At 39.8% G+C, this 23172-nt stretch overlaps 1 protein-coding gene across 1 annotated transcript in view; it reads right to left on the bottom strand.

Annotated features, from left to right (window-relative positions):
- Positions 1-22225, bottom strand: part of LOC111268244 (uncharacterized) — a 61484-nt gene extending 39259 nt beyond the window's left edge. The window contains exon 1 of the mRNA XM_022847106.2: positions 20799-22225. Coding sequence (XP_022702841.1) covers positions 20799-20993 — 195 coding nt within the window. The 5' untranslated portion in view covers positions 20994-22225. The remainder of the gene's footprint in view (positions 1-20798) is intronic.
- Between the last annotated feature and the right edge of the window lie 947 nt (positions 22226-23172).

The raw sequence follows: 23172 nt of genomic DNA, 5'->3' as shown, positions 1-23172 counted from the left end.
GCCATCACCGTCCGTCAACCAGCCAAGTTCAGACCTTCGTTGCATCGGCCCTGGTAACTCTCAACTGGCTTTTCTTATACGTTGTTACCGCAACGGGTGATACCACCAATCTTGGCTTGTAAATGGCAATCGTATTGCCGAAAAGGATCCCTTTTAAGAACCGTCATGTTGCCTTCCGTTGAGCAAAGAGCCGTATAACAGTAACACAAAATATGGGTGAAATCGTAGTTGGGTTTTTGCTTAATTCCGTAGCTTTTTTTTAGTTTTCTAAATTGATGGATATAATAATTTTAATAGAAAAAAGTTGCAGTATTTCGTACGAGATCAAACTTCCCGTATATTTGGAACATTCGGCTAGCTCTTTTACGACAGTAATCAATTCCGTCCTTTAGCTAATGTGGAGCTACAAATTTTATTCCGACAACATGCCTTTGGAGATTTCCCCGGCGCCGCGAAATAATGCGTGCAAACAAAAGGAAAAAAAAATACATTTTTCCCTTTTACAAGATTTATATGTACAGAGGTTCAACTTAATCATTACACGTGAAGTTTCAACAAGTCTAGGAAAAAACAAATACCCGATTTTTACATTTTATTATTTTATTTAAGTTGACAGATCTCGATGGAACTCAACATCCTCTTGGGCATCGAGTTAAGTCTAGCGTACAAGCATATCTAATATAATGATGAGGGGCTCCGGATTCATCAGGGGTACGGAAGCATGACGCTGTCAGCCGGATGGAGTCGCTAAGAGAATATAAATACTCCCACTGCTGCTCGATATTGCTTGTCAAGAAAATTCGGTTTATTTAGTGTTTTCCTACTCACTGAACTGTGCGAAGGTGTGAGAACCGTGTTACCGTTAAGCGGATATCGTCTGATTATAACAAAGTCGTTCCGAGTGGCCGCGATTATTGGCGTTCGGGTAATGTTACACTGTAGTAAATACGCAAATTCATCCATCTGTGCTTGACTGCATGTACGTATTCACACCTGGGTAAAGCTCTTGTGAAGTGGCGCTTGCTATAGACGTAGTCGATTACATCCTGTTTCGGAAAACCAAATAATGTTTACCACTCAAACTTAATTGAACATAGGTTAAACGGAACTGTTGCGTCTGGATAGAAACATGATTTATTGTCAGCGGCAGATAGAGAGATGACTACAAGAGGACATAATTGTAGAAAAACAATTGTACTACATGAGTACAAAGTACGTATATGTCAGATTTAAAAGAGGCAGTCCATGTCACTCGTATGTACACGAAAACGGATCGTCCAAACCAAACAGTAATAATGAAAACAAATCACTCTTCAGATTAATACCAGCTAAGAATATTGGTTTCCCGCTAATTGAATAGAGAAGCTAGCATTATGTAGCATATCTTCGGCAAGAAGTAGTGCAGGTGTGACACATTTAGACAACCACTGCAATATTCACAATTCTCTACGACCCAGTTACTTTCGAAACTATAATAGGTTCACTACGAAGATTATTGAGTCCAAACTCAAAATAATGGTTAGTGAAGTCTGATTCATGCAACTGGATGAGGATGTGAGCATTTGCTCCATGATTAATGATGGCAGACGAGGAAAATTAATTATATAAGTATATATAATGGCATGTGTATCACCAATGTTGTGGTTTGTCTCTTCACATTCTTAACAGGCTTGTATTTCATTGTACGTGGTGCCTATACAGGGAGGGGAACGGTGTGAAGTTTTATATAAAATGGTCATTTTGTAGAAAGAGTATATAAGTCGGTATTCACAGGTACGTTATTTATAACACATGCACCATGCACAAATGGAGTAGTCAACAAATTTGATGATGAAGTCGAGTATTATGGCCATGTGCTTATCAGGGCCCTAGCAAGGTAGCGCGCATCGTTAGAAAATTGTTTTCATGTTTGAGATCCAGAGGACAATAGATCGCCACATTTTAAAACAACACTCAAAATTGGTACCGGTCTCAAAATATAAATTTATTTAACGAATCTTAAATTAATTCACCTACATTTGAAGCCTGACTGCATAGGCCTGTTTTGTATCTAAACTGAGCGTGTGTACGACAATACGCAAAAATACGTTTGACTTTATTATTGTCTACAGATAAAGTCTTCCTTAATATTTTTGATTCCATTGAATGTAACATTGCCTTGTTGTTTTATGTAATCCACGCGGTCATTTATTCTTGTATGTAATGAACCCCTGTTTCAGACGATCCAATTTTGCTTACCATTACGATAGCTGACGTGAGTAACTTTAGAGTTTAGGTACTATATGCATGCAACCCACAATTACAATTTACTCAAAGTACAATTTAATTTAATCACAAATTCTTATATTAACATTGCATTCGGAGACCCTTTGCTTATGTTATTTGTTTGATTGTGTTAAAAGTGTACTCAGCGTTCTTTAACTACTTCCGTTTTGAACTAAGGTCACCTTTAGAAGATGTGTATCCCAACGAGTGCTTGCTTCTAAAGGTATGTCAGCTTAAATATCACTGACTGGCCCAAATACTGCTAACACATGTTTCTAGGCGCACACATAGGCGCCGACCTGGGGATTTTCATTTTTTCTTCTTTATTATTATTTCAATAGTTTGGTGTTAGATTTAAAAAAAAAACTAGTAAACAGGAGGAAAACTATAAAGAAAACTTTGCAAATACTCCGTGCTAACCGTTACAGATAGGTGACTTTTGCCGATGGCAAATCTGTATATGTTAGAAACTATGCGATATGCATCTTAAAGGAAAGACAAAGAAAGAAGGAACGAACGGTATCAGATAATAAAAGCATTAGGCGGCCTAGTGAAGTTTTGTTTGTTGAATATCTGGCCAAACGTAGCCATCTACTAAACGAACATACCCCAGCCGCTCCAACTCGTCGCAACCTAATGAGAAGATTTATGATAGCGCGTTTTTATCTATTGGGCCTATTCGGAAGGTCTTGGTTTGTCCAGTTTCTTTTTTTTATTTAACGATTTATCAAAACGGAACCTTTATCGTATATTGACACCTTCACGCGGCCGCCCTCGAATATTCGCTTGTTCACGCGTGAAGGGATATCCGTAAATACACAGAGGATGTACACGAAGCTGGTTTCAGTTGTCTAAAACTTCAGGTCACAAATATTCTCTTGAAAAATCTAACCACCGCGCGCACGCCATAGGTAGCCAAACACTTCTGGAGGTTCTCAGCCTCGGCGTTTACCCCAGGCGGCCCTCGTTTTTAGGTTTCTTTCGATTTTTCGACTGATAGACACATTCTCATGGCCAGCAACAGCATCAGCACGAGCCACTACCGAAACTGTCTGCAGCAACGTTCAACAACAACAACAACAGCAACGATAGGTACCAGACTACAGTAGTGAATAGTCGGCGAAGAAAAGGCTACAGCTATTTATACACATACTCAAGGAACGCTAAGTATCAGCGCCGTATATGAACGACCCTGCTATGGGAAGCAATGGATACCAGGTTTAATGGTATCTAAGGCCGGGCAGGCTTTCCCTCACCCTGTCCAAGAAAAACAGGAAGACCTACATTGGCACAGTCGGCGCCAAGATCCATTATTTTATTTTCCGTACTTCACAGCATGAAAAATAGCGGCAGCATGTCTTATTTTATCCATAGTAGCGTAGTGAACGGCCATAGATATCTTACTTTCAGTGGCGATGAAGCCGTTGAAACTGTTGAGTTGTTATCCAAGATGTACTACTCTTTCAGTTCCATTAGCCCACTGTTCAATGCAGAGTTAATATTAAGCGCGCAGGTTTTTACATAGTGTCCGAGTTTATCAGGGTTTTTACCATTGGGAAAGTTTTTTACTTTGGGGTCTTTAGCCTAACCTTTTGTCTTTGATACTTATTTCTCTTTTGATGTCAAACGAGTAGCGAAGGTGGTATTTTACTATACTTGGGTTGAATTTAAACTGGAAATCAACAATATTGATTGAATGTTAGCAGCTTGGCTTCAAGAACGATAAACTTGTTTGGCGTACTTATGTAATAAGACACAAGAACCAAATCTTCATTGAGTCGCACAATGATGATGATCGATAAACGTAATGACCTCATTGAATAAGCTGAATAGTGAATAGTGAAATGGCATGCCGACGATGGTGCCGCTGATAGAAAGATAGCCATTGTTTACGTCACTAGCGTTATTTTCATAACTGTTCAATGAACGGTAGACGTCCATTAAAATCTTCCGTTGTTCATTCTGTAATAGTTCATTCACGTGGTCGGCATCGACAAGCGGATAGGTAGATGCGATTGACTACAGCTATCGACTGGTTAACACTTTCGCATTGTAGATTACTGCCTTTCGTTTTTTAACACATAAAGCTTTGCACTGAAGTATGCTTTGATGCTCACGAAGCTATGATATGACGTCACGAAGACGTCTTCGGTGCCTATATAATTGTTCACAGAAGCAAACGTTAACGATTTTAGACAATCTTGAAAATGCTTAGCTGCGTACCAGCAACGACAAGCCTTCAAAAATCTCTCTAATTGTTTACTATGAGGCTAAATGATGTGATAGACTAATGTATTCCTCAGGTAAGCGATATTTTCGCGTCGTCATATTTCTACAGTATTGTTAAACTCTCGCTATGCAAATAGCAATTATGTTTAAAATAGTCTTTTCGTTCCTCTAAACAGAAACTACAAAGACAACGGGTATCAAAAACGCGTTGGGATAACAACGCTTATGCAGTGGACTTGAAGTTGTCCTTAGGCAAACCCATTAACTAAAGTCATTGATACTCATCTGTTTTTCTGGAATTGACAATTTCCAGGAGGTCTGTATAAAGAGATTTCACAACACCGATGCTATTATGGAGACAATGCAAATAACATCCAGCTATTTATCAAGATGTAACATCCGTGAATTTACGTTTTGTTTTTAGTATTAAGCTACCTCAGGTATATACCTATTTGCCAGTGTATAAAAAATTCCAATGCATTTTTCACACACATTTGTATATAAACACTTCGGAAAGGTTATCGATAACAGAGTGTGAGCTAGCTCTACTCACACATGTACTGCACTTGAATATAACGCGAGAGTAGTAGAAGTTTTGGAGTCATTAATTCTATCTGCTTGACCTCCAGATCGTACAGAAAATGAAAACGGTAGATCAGGTGAAACTAGCGATTAGATAAACAGATAGAAAATCACGTTATTTTGCATAGTAATAATTATAATAATAACAGAAATCATTTTCATCGCCATTACAGGAGGCCATGCATACTGGTTCCGTTTTCAATACATTCGTACAAACCTTCTTAGCTCCAGTCGATTCTGTAAGACTCGCGTCAAGAGAACTTTGTTTTTAAATCTTAAGATGTGTGCAAATCATTGATGCAAAGTGCATGAGAAAACTGCTATATCAAAAGCTGGTATAACATGTCCCACATGGAGACGGATTTTGCACAGCTGAGGCTTGACAGGGCATGGCTCATTAAAAAATCAATTCCACCTCTGATGTTCGGATCGTTCCCTTGGTAAGAAACTACAACAAACTGACCAATATTTGCGTCGCATACCTTCGACTAAGCCACCACCGCAGTGGTGTATATACTGCTTGTAACAATCGGTGATTCCAGTGTTGGTGAGGTAAAATGATTTTGATGCCTCAAACGTTGCCATTCAGCGTAGATCTGAGCCTGCCAACAGTCGCTAAGCAACTTCGTGAAGAGCATCGGAATCGAGCATTCTATCCCTTATTCTACTATTGACCCCCCTGCCCCTTTCTCGCGCCTTACTCAGCCCTCACTCATTCGTTTGCTCGCACTACTGCCGCTGTTGATCTACCTCCTCCTCCGTAGTCTCCTCAAAAACGCGTTTCCTCTTCCTGTATTCACCCGAACAACTACCTCAGTCGCGCACATTCAGAACTACTGCTTGTCATGGGTAGGTTAGGTCTAACATCTGTACCCTCTTAAGACTCTAGAACTGGTACATATTTTGTGCCCTGGTGTCGATATCCGGCATCGTTACAACATAACGATGTTTTAGTTGAACAGTAAGTTGCGGATTTTGAATATATCTACTCGACGCTTAGCTCGATTCTTCCTGTAGGATCAGTTCCTGCGTCGTGCAGGCTAGCTGTCCGAGTTTGGGCACCTCCCAGTTCTGATGCCCGCCCGCCCGTGTGGCATCAACGGTTTGGCAACATTGCTCGACGACGATAAGTTAGCCCGTTGTTGTAGTCTTTGATATAGATACAAGCCACACTGGCACGGGTGAACCGTTTGGTTCGGCTCAGCTGGGGAATGAACTTCACAACGACCGCGCATCGATGAAGTATTTGAGCGCGAACAAAGAAAAGGGTTGGATGGGTTCATTACCGGCAGACGTCGTCGTCATCTTCGTGGCCTCGGCGCTCAATACAGTTAACTCCCTTTTAACACCATCTAGCGCCGTCACCTTTCATATGCTATGATAAAACTTACGACGATGGAACGGGACAATCGAATACTTCTTAAGTGGCATGAGAATGAAACGCTAAACGAAAGCTGGATGAAACTGCAAAGCTATAATATATTACAATTGTTCAACAAAATTGTAATTTTTAACTAATTATCGCGGTAAGTTTTTCACTTAGCATTAGAATTGATTCTAACTTAAGCCAATAATTACTCAATAAAAAACAGTTACTTGTGATGCACTATAAGGTTGAATTAATAATAATTATAAATAATGAAAACGATGCATATGTGCAATTAACTTGTTAATTAATTTAGAAAAAAATTACTCAACGCCGGGCTGTATTTATTAATGTGCACTTATTAAAATAATAGCAGTTATAAATAAAGTAAGAAGTAGGAGAAAGTAAACGAAATAATTTTTCAGTCTATTACCAAGAAAATCTGATTCGACTGAAAACAAACAGATATCGATGTTAGCGAATAGAAGCCCTGGAAAAGAAAACTGCAACAATTACTTACGCTCGTTGGGTTCGGTCTTATTTTCACCCGTACGTGCAAAAGCAAATGTAGATGGAAAACTGAACGTAAAACTGCATTCCTTAGAATGAAAGCGAAGCCCTGTATGTGCGATGCCCAACGCTTGAGATCGCTTGGGCCCAGTGTTCACTAGCTTTTGGGTTGCTCTGATACGCATCTGATAATGCATATGTTATGTCAAGATAGATCCTAGACAAACATGTGCAGCTCGTCACCATCTTTTCATTGTTCACATAGGACATGTCAGTAACCATATATGACTAATTAATAGCTTATAAAAATATTATGGCGTAATATAACTAAAATGAAGATAGTGTGTAACTTGCTGCTCGGACCTTAATGTGTTATCTGCATTTACCCGCGTAAAACGTATATGGTAGAGGAATTGTTATTATTAGAGCACAGCTGTTTACGTCCATATTGCGCTATTTGACACAGATGTTCGTGCAGATGTGTCATCTAAGCTAAAGCGCTCGGCAGATCAGTTGACTCTGCTCCCTTTCGGCGTGCCCCCTGAGGCAACCGTTAAGGTAGAATAACAAACCCGTATGTGTTGGTTGGTCTCCAAAACCACCTGCGCTCTCTTGAACTACCAAAGCTGAACACGATAAATGGACCGCCACTGGCCGGAACGACAAGCAGTCACAGCAGGTTGAGCTGAGGACATTATCGCAGCGTTTAGGAGAATGTTAAATCATCATTACAATACATGACGGGTGATAGCAGCACTCCTGCTTCTATTATATACAATCAGTGGCCTAAGTGTAACCTATTTTATCCGGTATTAAACCATATAAGCGGCAAAATCCGGTTCGGCGTCAACAATGGCTAATATGGCCAGAGGCATGGTTAGACATACTGTTTACAGCGTTTGGCCCAAATGACTGTCGATTTGTTTCGTTAGTCTCTACTGAGGCCAACTACGATGCCAGCGGCTCTAGGCAAAGCGAAATTAACAGCAAGGATGCGTCTTCTCGCTGTAAAAAACACCTGCCGCAGTTATCCATCTTTTCCCTCAATACTTTAGTTTTTTTTCACCATAATCCTGAAGCACGTTTTCACCGAGTCTATGTTAAAGTAAAATAACATCGCACCTTTGACAGTCTTAGGTAAAGGAAGCATTACATGACACATTCCTGAAAATACAAATACTAACTGGATAATAAGTTTAGTAGTATGAATTAATGAATTGTTTTTCCATCGGGGCGATCTTAGGAAAGAAGTTCGCATAATCTTTGGGATCTCCCTGTTCCGGTTTACTTGGATCTACTATTTGACTGTTTTGCGCGGCCTTAGTGCTGTATATTGAGGCAGCGTTTTCATGCTTTAATGTACTTTATTTATAATCTCTCTGAAGTATTGAACAATCGATAAGAACTAAATGAACCGCTAAATTTAACGGCTGCTGTCAAAGCCGAAGACCGCTGGTGTAATCAAGATTGTTAAGATGTCAGCATCTTCTGGCACTTTTCAGACTGTCAAGCCACTTTTGTTTTTTCATCTCAATGCAGTTACAGGGGTATCCACAAAAACTGATTGCTCATGACTATAAGAAAGGGGCGACTTACGCTCAACGAATATTAGTGCTCATTATTACTTCGACAGTTTTCTTGCGACTTTGCACGATAAAGTATTGCTACGTTTAGCGTTGGTTAGAAAAAAACAAAAAAGCCAGCTGTTATAGATCGAGACGTCGATGAACGTATGGTCAAGTCTCAGTCTCTGTTTAGAGCAAAGTCTTCACTGCCACCCGTGACGGCAACAATTAAAATTCTAATCACGCAATTCGCGATCTTACGGCGAGACGGCTTTTACACTTGCCTAACGTCGCCAAATCCGTTACCTCCTATTGAATATAATAGTTCCTAATTAGTTTCGGTAGTTTTACAGCCATTGGTCGGCCATATGGTTGACGTAACTACATTGATACAGTACTATGCTGTTCTTCGATTTTTAGGCGATAGTCCGCAGATGTCTTAACGAATATGCTCGCACACGTAATGACAAAAAGTTTTGTCCATCAGCACACCAATATACAATGACATCACAGTTATGTGCGACAACAATGCTTTCAAGCGATCTGCTAGTTAAATGGAAGAAGGAAAAACGCGTGCTGAATGCTGTCCAATTATCTGTTGGAAAAAGAGCTAGTTTTTATAGCTAGTCGACGCGCTAAGCCGTTTTCGCTTCGTTGTCTTCCAGGGAGACACCAGCTGGTCGCGTAAGGAAATTCTGTATTCCAGTAGCGCCTGAAGATATATGTCAGAAACTGAAATTGTTTTTGTGTTCCTAAAAATATATATATGCTTAAAAAACCCGAATAACTCAACAAGGTCATGACGGGTGTCAATGGCAAATACTGTGTTAGCTTATCTCGTAAGCACGTAAAGCGTAAAAAGAATGTAGTAAACGCGTTAGAAGTTCCTTAACGGTGACAAATTATTTGGTTCTTAAAGAAAAAAGAAAAACGGTCTGGATGTTATAGAAATTAATGAATAAACTATTACACGACCGCGATTTTACCGGTGAAATTATGATAAAACTTATTAGGTGTATGTTTTCGCTCCTCTCCATCACAAGATTACGTTTTTGTTATGAAGAAATAGACAAATATTAAATTTAATTTATACTTTGGATGTCATATTCAATTGTATTGAGACACAAATGAATTAGTTTGACCTACCTTGAAGTAGAACTTACACACTGTTGTGTTTCCGTATAAACGAACTTTTTAGTGAAACGGAAAAACACCGTACAATACGTTTGAAGATGATCAGCGGAAGCAAAAATAAGTAATTTGAAAAAGAGAGGTACATTATTGTCTCGGGTCTTAGCCACTATACCTATATATAATCAAGCTTTTGACGTTTGTATTAAAGATCGTTAACTATAGTCGAAATAAAAAAGGATGGTCTATGCTACTAATAATTACCAAGTGAGCGGGATAAACTTTATTGCGTCGGTGTTTGCTTTCTCCTTCCTCTGGCCTTATGTGCTCTCTTCTGTTGTTTAGCATTTCATATTTATTTCATCGTAACTTGAGTCGCGATGCGATAAGAGTGAGCGAGCCCGCTGAAGCCACTCCCGCTTTACGCAAACCTCATTGATGCGGAACACAGTTCAGCTGTTCTTGACAGCGCTGATCACTGTCATCACCACTGTCATCACTACCGTCGCCGTCATGATCAAAGTCTTTATGAGCAACAGCAGCAGCAGCAGCAAGAGTAGTTTCGGCCTGAACGGTTGTTTCATGTCCATTGTTGTTTTGACGACGCAAATCGCCCGCTATTGCAAACTAATGCAAATACAACTGCTGCAACTTCTGCTGTGATTGTCGCCAATGCAAATGGATCAACGCAATGACAAGCGACTATTAGCAAAAGCGCCATCATAGCCGCCAACATTATCATCATCCGAGTCAGCATCATCATCCTTGCGTGTCTTCATTTCGTCACCTTTATCGGTGCACTCACATCAATGACGGCGGCGGTGGAAATGATGTGACAGGATCGTCGTGTACTCTTATTGTGTGTAGTTCCTCAGAAGTAGTAGCTGCACTTTAATCACACTGCCATCATTGTACTAACACCAACTAGCCAAGCGACTGACTAACCAATCGTAGTGGTCGCGTTACCCGATACCGCGACGTCGGTGTCAATGAGATAATCGGAGAAACAGGTGGATACAAACAGTTTAATGTCCTTGTATACATCCATAGACGAGCACGCATATACAGCCATACACACACACACATACACACAACCTAAACTGCCTTAAGCAACAGACATAAACTGAGAAGCAGTTTAGCCACTGTCCATCATAATCACCATTATCGTCGTCACCATATTGATACTATAATAGCTTCAACAACCAACCAGCAGAACATGTTGGAGACGAAGCGACGTAGAGAAACAGAGCTGACTTTACCGGTGATGATAACGACAGCGAAGCCAACCAATTGAGTGAGTAACTGTCGTCAACCAACGAGGCCGCAATAATTGACTTCAAGCGAAATAACCATAAAAGCGTTAACGGCAGTGTAGTTCAATGTTGACAGCGGTAGCAACGACTCAACAGCTGTCTTCATTCAACAGTATAAATAGTTGAAGCCTCTTATCGGGCTTTCGCTGCTACTGCCGATTTGCTACTAATTGGCATCTGTTTATCAGTTAATAAGTCATCGGGGAATTTATTTTCGGTTTAACCATATTAGAAGAAGCTGAAGTCAAACGAGGCGGTCAGGCTTCCATGGGGGACAATGCCAAAAATCTATTGAATGGGTTTCATTCTTCGTTGACCGTTCAATGAAGAACAAATTTCACCGATCGCTTCGTCAGCCCGTTCGTCTTTCACGCGCCTGTTCGTTCATTCAAACGTTGTAAAGACAAGACCTTTGCCGACAGCGCGGTGTCAAACCTAACAGTGATTGTATGTATAATACGATATTATATTATGCTGGTCGAACGATGCGATCGTGATCGTGTTCGGTAAAGAACGGTAATGACCTTATACACGTGACTTTGGGCAGCGCGTACGGTGGCGACGATGAATATGATGTCGCAGTCACCACCAGTCTAAACTGAGTGACCGACTAACGAACGAGACAGAAGGGGAGAGCGACCGAGAAGAAAAGGTAGGGGGCATATTAGAAGAACTCTGTTTGTTATAGGGTGAAATAAAAATCAGCCTGATGGAATTTTAAGTGAAATAGATATCGGGAACGAGAGCTATAGACACAAAGCAATTCAATTAGTGCTGTTCCAATGTTCGTTAGCTAACATGCAACTTTTGTGTAGCATGTTTTTACCTAAAGAGTTGGGTTGGAACAAAGGTGGGCATTGAACTGAGACGGGTTTGTGTAGTGACGGGTAGAATTTGCAAAATCTTTTATAGGACCCTAACGGCGCGAGTGTTTAGTCCGACTTGGATAGAAGGTTACTTGATATCAATTCTTAGATTGCAAGCTAAGCATTTTAGTAACCTTTCATTACAGAGGCCGGAGCTGAGCAGGTGACGTCGAAGAAAAACTATATAGGCAAAGGGTATTAATATTAGGACAATTTATTCTTCTCAGCACTAATAGCATTATCAACGATGGCAATTGATGCTTAACCCAATGAGCCAGTATTATTTGACGCCAAGTAGCGACTTTTTCCATAAATTATTACTGGTAAGCTAATGTGGTCCAGTCAAATCAATGTCGTTTTTTAAGAAAAAACTAAAGTCGTAGAACAGGACAAGCTAATAAAAGTAATTAACTAACATGAGTCTTCCACGAACACCGCGCTGATACACGACTAGTGGAGACCTCGGCTAATTTTAATCCTTAACACATCTAAATTTGAACGGTCAACCGCTGGATATCGTCCCTAATGGGCAGCGAACGACGATAGCGCAAGGTTCTAGAAATTTTACCAAACCCTTACCCAAGATGAACTATTAAATTGTGAGATTCACATCTATCGCGTGAATCATTATCACTTTGGGTGGTCACCATTGGGCATTTAATCAAGGTCACGGCCTGCGTGTCGGCGGGTCAGAAATAGACACTTTTTTTAGGGTCAAAATCTCCCGAAACAACGATGTGTAGGTCAGGAGTGTAGCAGCATGGTATCCGTGAAAATATTCAAGTTATATTTTTAATTATGTTCTGATATATCTCATGTTAAGACTTTACCCTCTAACTGTTGTACGGCTAACTCATCGAACTATTTGTGCCTCTTAATAGAATTTTTTTTTACTTTCGGAAGGCTAGCTCAAACGATATTAACTAATCTGGCCTGGAAAACGTTGTAGTTAGCAACCTAGTAGCAAACGTTGTAGTTATCTAGAGGAGCCTGTGTGCCAATAGCATATTTTTCGTCACTGTTTTATAAATAAAACACATTTTGCTCGATCACGCAATGAAAAGCGATCACTGTTGCAAAGACTTTATAGAAAAAAAATATTATAGTCAAATTAATTAGACTTCGTAGTATTTTTGGACCTGTTATAGTAAGTCGCCTCCCGAAGTACCAAGTTGTAGCTGATATCAACAAAAGAAAAATCTGTCTCCACAGTATTTCTTTAATGGATTGTTAACAGAGCGAGTTTCCTATTGTGTTCATTCTGATTTCCTATTTTTTGAATAATTGATATCAACGTGAAAAAGCCTTTATTATTGTTTATTCATGCAATCAACTGGATTTTCAATTTTTTTCCTTTTTTATAGAATCATTGTGTACACAGTATTCTTGATGAACTTTCTATTTAAAACTCAGACAAATATTTTAACACCCAGCCGCATTACAAGCAACAAAAAATTACCCCTCCAACACACACAGAATACGAACATCTGCGTAAAGCAAATCCATATATTCAAACGCCCAACTATGTACAAGGCGCAACAAAAACGACAATTATAGACTAGAACGATAACTACTGATCTGACTATATATATATGTACTCTAGTACGACAAACGTCTAATAGTCTAGCCATTAAAAAAGCCATCCATAATAAACTTCCGCTCTTCAAGTCAGATTGTCACACATTGATATTGGGGCACCGAAGCAGACACGCCGCATACATAAGCGCACGCACTGACGATAACAGGCATGTTAATAATCATAATATGTATCCTTACCGTGGCTACTGTAAAGAAAGTGTCACAAGAGATGCGAGCCAGAGCAGTGGCGAAGATTTACAAACCCTCAACTGCGGCTCTACAACTCTATATGAATTTGATTAGCTAACACCCCCACCCGATATTTCTCGTTTTTCTCTTTTCTTCCTCTGGGTTTTGCGTGCCTATCTATCCGTGTGAAAGCATCACGTGAATTCCGCATAATAATCAAATCTGTATATATTCAGATTTTAATCAATATATATTTAAATTTGATATAAGCAAACAAACAAATAGCAAAAATCATTCGTAAAATCCAGAGCTATGGCGACCGTCCGTTGCCATTTAGAAGTCGGTGCCGAAGAAACGCCTTCATTTCTCGCGACCTTCTGTTCTGTTAATATATATATATATATATATATATATATATATATATATATATATATATATATCTGTTGGCGTGTGTGTTACATGCTATTACTTGTTTTGTGTCTGTTTTGTTTGTCCGTAGGTGCCTTTGTCCTTTGTTTTTTCATGATTAGTCCCTTTGCTTTACGTTCGTTTTTATATTGGGTTCTGATGACGGAATTGTATACGCGAGCATCGACGTTAGCAAGCGATAAACAATTCCTTTCTGTAGACACCGATATGGACAACGACGGATTGGTATCATACAAACCTTATCGTTAAGAATCTTAATCAGCTGTTATTTTCACCATCAGTAATATGGCACAATCATGATGAACAAAATTGACACTGTTGAAGTGGGAATACACAGTAGTAATTGGCGCCCTTAACAGCGTATATTGGGCCCTTTTTTTATAGAACAATTACCGATTTGATTTCCTGTCTTTTTTGCAGTTCATTTGTAGAAGTTTGCAGAAGAAAAATGCGGTTAGGAACTTTGCCACGAGTAGGTATTCATTTGTATCATTTTGATTGAGATGGTCTTTTAGTGCTGCAGTGTTCCGCTGCTTGTACAGAGAGAAAACCAAAGTACTGAACGTGGAAACTGTTTCAATTATATACTGTAAATTAATAATTAATTAAATAAGGTTTTTTATGAACACAAATTTTGAACGTATAACAACAAAAAGCCATTGGTAGTAAATCAAACTGTTATTTTGGTAAATCTTGGTATTTAGACATTTGTGATGAAAGCAGAACACCCTGACATCTATAGATAAACTCTACCATAATAAATATCTGAACTTATATAGTCAAGGGAAAAATCGGAGACAGGCAAATTTGTGCGGAATATGAAAAGTACATATACTTTTCCGGATTTTTAGAAGCGTTTTCCAATGCAACCGATTCTACACATTCAGTTTCTGAGCACAGTATTGCTTACCGCCTAATCAACAACTGCCACTTACAGAAATTACGAGTAATTTTGTCATTAACGATTTCGCTACCATTAAATAATTATCATTCTTGTTTATCATGACATGAATCCGAGCCATTCTTACAAGCCACCAATAATATGTTCAGTCCTTCGCTGGATGTTGAAATATCATTGTGGCTCCTTTATTACTATGAAATGATATATTAGGGCAAACAGCTTTGATTTTGAAAATCTCTAAGATATTATAATATAATCTATCATTTACTAAATAATACCGATTCAGTGATCGAAACGTTGCTTTTGGTGTTCAAATTATAAGTGAGTTATTGAAGATGCTCAAGGCAGAGAACAAATTTTATGCTGCTTACAGCTTTGGTATTAATAACGGATTTATAGAATACCATTGTGGCCCGAAACTCTAACTTCCAACTGCTTTATACTTATTATGCTGTGTTTTCCTCACTATCCCACCACAGTTTTCTGCTGTAATTCTTCCACCATCATCCTGTTTCGGGAAATCCACTGCTGCATTGTTCAAATCTCTTCATTATATTATTGTGCCAGCCCATCATCATTCAGTTTTAGCATTTCGATTGCACATTGCTCCGCGCAACTTCGTTGGCTGATTTCTACTGTCACGAGGTGATTATGTTTTTTCGCACACCATTTTTCTCATACCTATCGTTTGTACCATTTTTTCCTCAGCCAAGACCTGCACGCGAAAAGATTAAAAATCCCTTAAAAAAGCTATTCTGCTGTACGTGTATACATATCCAGTGGCTCTTTCTCATTCAAGAGTATAAGATATGCGTACCCACAGTTAATATAATATCAGAGTTCCCCTACCTTTACAACTGTGGTCTCTTTTCGTCTGTGAGCGGCCATCAGCAACGATAGCAAACAAATTAAATTGTCTTTTCTTATTAAATCTACATGAGCTGACGAAGTTGAATAGGTTGATGGACCCACATGAGAGAACAGGGCTCTAGCTATATGTCTGGACTGTAAAAAAGATATGTTTTCGCGTGGAAGATGTAATTTATTTCTAGTACAATTGTTGTGGCTGCTACCCTTTTTAGGGGACACATACTACACCAGCGCCGGCGAAATAGCTAAAGGTCAAACATGCGAAATAACATTAGCGCAAGTATATGGACAAAGTATTAATCAACCCCTCTGGGCTCTAAGTTCATTTTTCTAGCACTGTTCTTATGCGTAATATGATGAGGCATCTTGGTTGATTAGCTTGAATGGAAGCATGCAGAGAAGTCTGAATTAACTTCGATTATCCCAAAAAACCTAGTCAAACTTGAACTATTTGTTATGTATGAGCATGAAATCAATTTTTGTTTTTGTACCTAGATTGAGCCATCAATATCTGAATCAGCGTAGCGATTTCGCCATTGCAAAAAACAAATTTCTACATCGATGTCACGGCAGATCGGTCTACCCTGCATAGTATTATGAGTTTCTTAAAAACTTTTATCCCAAATCTTTGGGAACTTTTTCTATAAGCAGAGGTAACTTTTCAGAATCAACCGCGTCCTTCCAGAAAGCCTAAAATACAGGAGGCTTAAACATACTGTAATATTTTTCGAGTGACCATTTCACTAAAACTGCACCAATACATTTTTATGCTTCTCTCTGTTTCGATATCCGTTATCGTTCAGCGGTACTTAAGTTAAAATAAAAACTATTTATAATCATCGCGACAGCCATAAATATTGGAATCACTCGTGAAGAGTGTTTTGTATATGAGGAAGGGATCATTATTATTTATGTCATAATCTACAATATCACCTACATTCAGAATTGCATTTGCAAATGGTATTTGATCCTTTACAAAAAAAAGCAGTGGTTATATCAAACAGAAGAAATACGCTGTAGGCATAAAGAAAATTTCTCTCGAAATATACAGAAACAACTCGGGCTGAACGCATTTATAGACGTGTATATCACTACGCAACACTAGCAATATGACTAACGTATATCCAGTACTGCACTGACGCAAAACCTACTGCTTTATAATAGATTTGGCTATCAGTACACCCGCACAGTGACCAGTATGTACGTTGTAACACTATTTCAATAAATCGCTGAATTAAAAGATCAATTACGACGCTTCTGGCTTATAAACGGACTAAAGGGTGCTTGCAGACATCCGTTAGGAAGCTTCTTAGGTAGATAATAGCTAACCATTTGAAGAGTCAAACGACGAGCACCTGTTGATTGCAAATTCAGATAACTTGCTCGTTGTTCTAGCTTGGCTCAAACAATTCGGCAGTGCATATGGACGATCAAAGATCCATGCAAAGTGTTGCTTTACAACATCGGGGATCTTTGCTCGCTCTATCTTATAGTTACTATGTCTACCGTTACCACTTGGCTCAAAACAAGTTGATCAAGACAATGTACGTAATTCTAGCTCTTGATGCTGAGTGCACAACACGACGCTAGCGACATGTGTTTCCTTTTCAGCAGTTGTATCAATATATGTCAAACTTATACATGAATGTATATGGCTAGTAGTTACTGTGAAGATTCGTTGAGCATCGGCTGCCGCAGTAACCATCGCGCCGATTTGCGGTGATGGTGAGGCGAATGTTCGTTGTCGGCTGCCGTCCAACTGACATCGACCCAACGAAGAGTTCGATTTTGGGCTTCTATTACTTCTGCTGTCGCCGCCATGTTCGTCTCTTTTTTTCCGCCTGTTCTCGTCAAGTTGACGTTGAAGATCAAGAGAAAGCCATCGACCCGAAAAGGTTCCTGTCCACCAGTTCGACTTCATGACATCGATACGACTTTGCCAATTTAAACAGTTGTGTGTCTAGGTACGGCCGTAGAAGACGATCACTACTGCTGCGACGACTACCGGTCGCGTTGTTGCTGTTGTTAGAGTTTAGTTGTTGCCGCCGGACCGACCAGAAACAGTCCTCATCCTTTAATTGGGAAACCTCGCTGTACTACGGTTTCCTTCATTGTTCTTTAAGTTCTAGACTTAAATCCACGTCTGTTCTACGTGAATTGCAAAAAGCCTTGTTCATAGAGAAAATGGCTTACTTATAAATAATTTCAACGAGCTCAAGTAGCTGGTGCAATTGGCCGTTCCACGCTTTGTCCCAAGTCGTACAATAGATTAAACTCTACATAAAAACCTGCAAATGCGTCTCCAGTGTCCGAAGACTGAGCTTTTTAGCGTGATGAACAACCGCGGATGATGAATACGTATTAAACTGGTTTCAGATGTAACAGAGACAACAAAGCGTGAGGAAATTATTTTGGTTTGAAGACTTGTTAATTTGAAATTCTAGGTCAAGTCATTTAAAATAACACTAATTTCCTTCAAATATAAAGCTATGGACTACGTACTTTCGAGTAAAAAAGGCAAGGCCTTACGTGAATTTTATTATACAACTACCTTGCTAATCCATTGCTAAAAGATTATTGGCAATGTGTAGCATATTTGTTCTAGTACTACTTGCAGTGTACAGTAATTCCCTACAAGTTAAACAAAATTTTAGCTAAGTAAATGTTAGTTAAGGTTAGGGCAAATCTGTCTCAGACGTAATACTTTTTGCAATGGTCTACTCCATGTGCTCTTTTACTTGATGTAGTGTGTGACGCGTATTGTCAAACTGAAAGACTAACATCCATGCGCAGGGCAAATGACAGTGACAAATTTGATAATGAACAGCTGTAGCATTATAATTCAATAAATAAAAAAATCCCATTAAAAAAATATTCTTTTATAACAAATTAAAAATTTTAAAAATATATTTAAATTTGATACAGCTGTCTAGATGCCGTTCTTGTATGAACAATTATACCATTTTCAAGACCGTTATTGCAGACTGAACATTCATGGGCTGAAAAATTATAAAGTACGGATCCATACATATTCTTATAGTATACGGCCCATTTAATACATAATAGATAAGAGTAGAGTTCGAATATTTTTGACTTCAATGGATGTTTGCGTATATTCTAAGCACACGGAAAGAAATGTATCTGGATTGCATTTCTCTAGATTAACGTCGTCATGATGAGGGTTGGAGAAAAACGATTGGTGGGTTTTATTATTTCGTACCATAAAATAACGTTTAGTTAAATTTGTAATAGCACACATTATAGATTTATGGAGGGTCGCGATTGGCGATGGATCGGTTACGAGATGAATCCTGCCGCGTAACATTACGCGCGTTACCGTTATAATGCTCGCCATCTAACTTTAACTATAGCTGCTGGCATACTGCTACTGTGATACTATATTAGCGCGGTTTCGTCGCGTTCTTTTACATATCCTCTGTTCAGTGACCTCACTGACTGGTTCGTTGTCGTCAGCTTAGTCAACATATTAAAACTAACAACAACATGTCAGCTAATTCCATTGGCTGCTGCTGATGCCGTTGCAGAAGTGGCTCCGTATCGTTCGACCGTTTACCCTGAATGAGGTCAGCGGAGCACTCGCAGCAATACATCGCCACCAACGAAACCATTATTAACGACACTAGTCATCTCCATAAACATCATATAAACATACACACGCACACACGTTCGCCAAACTTATTATTGTTTCTATAACTACAAAACTACTTTGACAGCTACTGTTACAATGAGTACCACTAGTAAAACGGCCAACGCGGTTGCGGTCTCTACTACGTTTACTACTTGGCTGCTAGAAGACAGAACCTGATGGTCCACCAGTAACAAAGGGATCGGGACACATTGCCCGCTTGTTGTTCGTCTGTCGTCAAACTTCACAGACTCACAGAAGAAGAAGAAGAAGAAGAAACCAGCATCAGTGTTCTTGCGCGATTACAAGGAACGACTAGAAGTGCAAATGTGAGTGCAGAATAACGCGAGGGTGAGATACGACGAGGCTAGTGTTGCATATTCGATGTTATGATAAAATAAAGCTTATTCTGTTTGTTAATAGTTGTATTGGAAGGGTATTGCCATTGTCTTAGTAATTCCGCAAAATGGACGGAAATCAGAGACGCTTGAGAATTTTTTTTATCATACAATTTCAGAATAGTCTCGAGTAAATCATATGACTCAGACAGGCAAACTGACAAAGTAGGCAAGTTCTGCCAATCCAACAGTCTTTGGATCCTATTTTTATACAAGTAAAATAGGTCCGAATTTCCGCAAAGCGTTAACCTTATGTTGTTAGACATTGTTAATAACGAACTGACGTCCTTGTCGTTCCTATCTCGATGTATATCCACAGCAGAAAAACCTATGTTTATATTGGTTCAAAAAATCATATTACTATAGATACAGATGTATCTGTCGATGTGGTTTAGTGAAATATAATTCGCCAACTGCTTTGAAAGTAACTTCAATGGCGTCTCATCATATTCCAGGTAATGTTTTCTTATCTTTCCGTTATATTCATGATGCCATAAAACACCCAGAGAATTTAAAGTTACCTCTAAAGAATAAGCAAATACTTATATTTTTCTAGAGAAAATGCTCTGAGAAATGAATAGTGAATGATCCATGCTCTTCTACTATTCGAGATATTCACGTTTCGGCATACAATATATAATTCCTTAATGATATGGTAAGCATTGTAAGTCTACGAAAGATATCTGATGCATAGTCTGTCAATTTCGCTTTAAGAATGATAAACCTAAACAATACAACAATTAATTTTAACACCATTCTCGTTACGAGAATTGAATGGTTTGATTTTGCCTCGTGTCATGCTGTCTTCTCAAATAAATAGCCGATAACAGCAGCAGCAAGTAGACCAGTCTGATCAGTGATTGCTCTCATTGACACCATACGAATACTTTCTAATTAATGTGCCTTCCAATGCTAAAATTTTGCCAAGTCGGTTGCAAGAGGCATGCACTTGCTACTTACCTTGATCGTTTCAATGGCTTTGCTCGAGAGTGATTTGGGCGGCAACTGATACTGAGACATAACGAGCCTTCTTGAGGTCGGCGTAGGTCCGTAGATTACGCAATCCATTGATGAACAAGCAGTTGCCAAACCCATTGTTAATTGATTGCAGGAAACAAGCGTAGGTCTGCACTTACGGCAATTCGTCACATGCATAAATCCGCGTCAGTGCGCTGATCCACGACAGAATATGACTGACTGATGTAAGGTTTATAAATTCAGCTTCAGGCAGGTTCTTGGCTTATACAAAGCACTTGTTGAAACTCACATTGGTTAATAAATCAGCACCCAGAAAATGCGCATTTCAATAAACGTACTCGTTCAAGAAGTCGCACTCGAACGACCAAAATAAATATATGACGATGCACTAATCAACCTCATCCAGCACACGAATTTCTTACGCGAGTCAATTTGCGTGTTTATTGTTGGCGCCTTCTGTTTCGTTTACGCCAAGTCGTAAGTGTTGCTTTTTCCTTCACTGGCCTGATTCTAAAAGCTGCTTTCCCGCGCACGCGACGCTGCGCAATTGGCACACTCGCCCAACTGATACGCCATCATCCGGAGTTCGTAATAGTCCAGTCGTTCACTGTTTTTTCTAAGCAAAACTAACGAGAGAGAACACCAGACTGCGCGGAGCACGTGAAGACGATCGCTCTCATCTGTGATTATTTCTACGTTTAACAGTCGCTAGCAGCGTAACGTCTATCTTGCAGTCGTCGATCCGTTACCTACTCCGATCTGTCACGATTGTGTAGGAGGAACTTGTGCAGCGGTTATTCGACGATCGAGCTGTTGGTTTGTCCGCTGGAGGGTAGCGAGGGGGCTAAAGCTTCTTGAGTGGCGTAGCTGCAAGCCATCGCAACTGACTGACGACTGTTTTATATTGCCGCCACTGCTGCTATTGCCTTTGTTATAGTTGATGCCGTTGGTGGGTGTAGGACACCAGGTACCAATGGAAGCAGCAAACTACTTCTACGGTAGCTTCTATCCCTTATGCGCGCTAGCGAAGATTGACTGCTTCGTGGCGCAGTGACCGGTTGCCTACTTAGCAAGCTGATTTACTTGCTTACCTATGCGGCTGTGAGTACTAACAAGAGCAGATTGTCAACACTTGCTGCGCTGCTATACCGTGCTAATGGTGCTAGCTACGGTCGTGTGTAAGTCTGTTTTTTCAACTATTGGTCGATACGGCCGCAGCTGTCAACACACAGCCCTCACAGGCGGCAGGAGCAGAATAACAGCGGCGACTGACGGTGGAGCTGCATGAAGGGGTCTTCTTGATGTGGGTCCGTCACTCAGCCGATCACAGCCAAGTTGCCTGCTGTTCAATGTCGTATAAATACTAAACGCACTAGCGCCGGTGCTGCTCACTGAAGAACTGAATGAACGGAGTGCCGGTCGGGCGCACGCTGTCTGCACATTCAGTCGAAGCCGCAGTGCCGCTATAGCCGCTGCGCGTGGACGCCCTACCGCTTTAACTTCTACTTTGCTTGTGTCTGCCGCCGCCACGCCATGTTTTTGCTGCTGTTACAGCCGGGGCTAAGGCTGAAGCTGTTATTGCCGCCGTCGCTGCTTTAGTCCGATGGGAAGAGACCTTCCCTCCTCTCCATTCTTCCCAAATGAAGCACCGAAATGAAGAAGCTGGGACATTGGTAGCGCGCACACAGCGTAGAACAGAACAAAATCCCACGTTGGTAAGAGCCGGCTGGCTGAGCCTACATGCGGACCAAAGCCAACAACCAGTTTAAGGCCCTTCCGAAAGAACAGTTGTTCTTCCAATAGAAGCAAAAAAAAACAGTATTATAGAGGTTGAATGCGTTTACCTACTTGTGTAGCAAGGATGATTTAAAATCAAGGACAACATTTATAGGAAGCGCCATAGGCGTTAGAATACAAGCTACACGTCAGCAAGCGGTAAACAAATTAGTACAGTTCAGAATAAACTAACGTAGTTACTATAGAAATACGCCACGGGCTTTGAGTTCGCTGACTGAATTGTGATGATTCTCATAATTATCGGCACAAAAAAGGCAATGAAGTTTTATTGGCTATCTGGGTTAAAATTGAAGAATTTAATTCAATTGAAACAATCAGAGTAACGTTTAAAAAAAATGTAGTTTATATAGCTTAAACATTTTTAATTACAAGTATCAACATATCGCAGAAAATGTAAACAGAAGCAAGTGTTTTTTTAAGAAGCGATACTCTGCATATACAGAGAACGTTGAGAGGCATTTTCTAAAGCCGACAACCCCATAGTTCTGTAGTCTATAGGTTCTAATCGATTGATATGTACAGTGGATAACAATGACAATCACACGAACCTTTTATAACA

The sequence above is a fragment of the Varroa jacobsoni genome, unplaced genomic scaffold (genome assembly GCF_002532875.2).
Source record: "Varroa jacobsoni isolate VJ856 unplaced genomic scaffold, vjacob_1.0 scaffold_1268, whole genome shotgun sequence".
NCBI lineage: Eukaryota > Metazoa > Arthropoda > Arachnida > Mesostigmata > Varroidae > Varroa > Varroa jacobsoni.
This window is presented reverse-complemented; position numbering and strand designations above follow the sequence as displayed.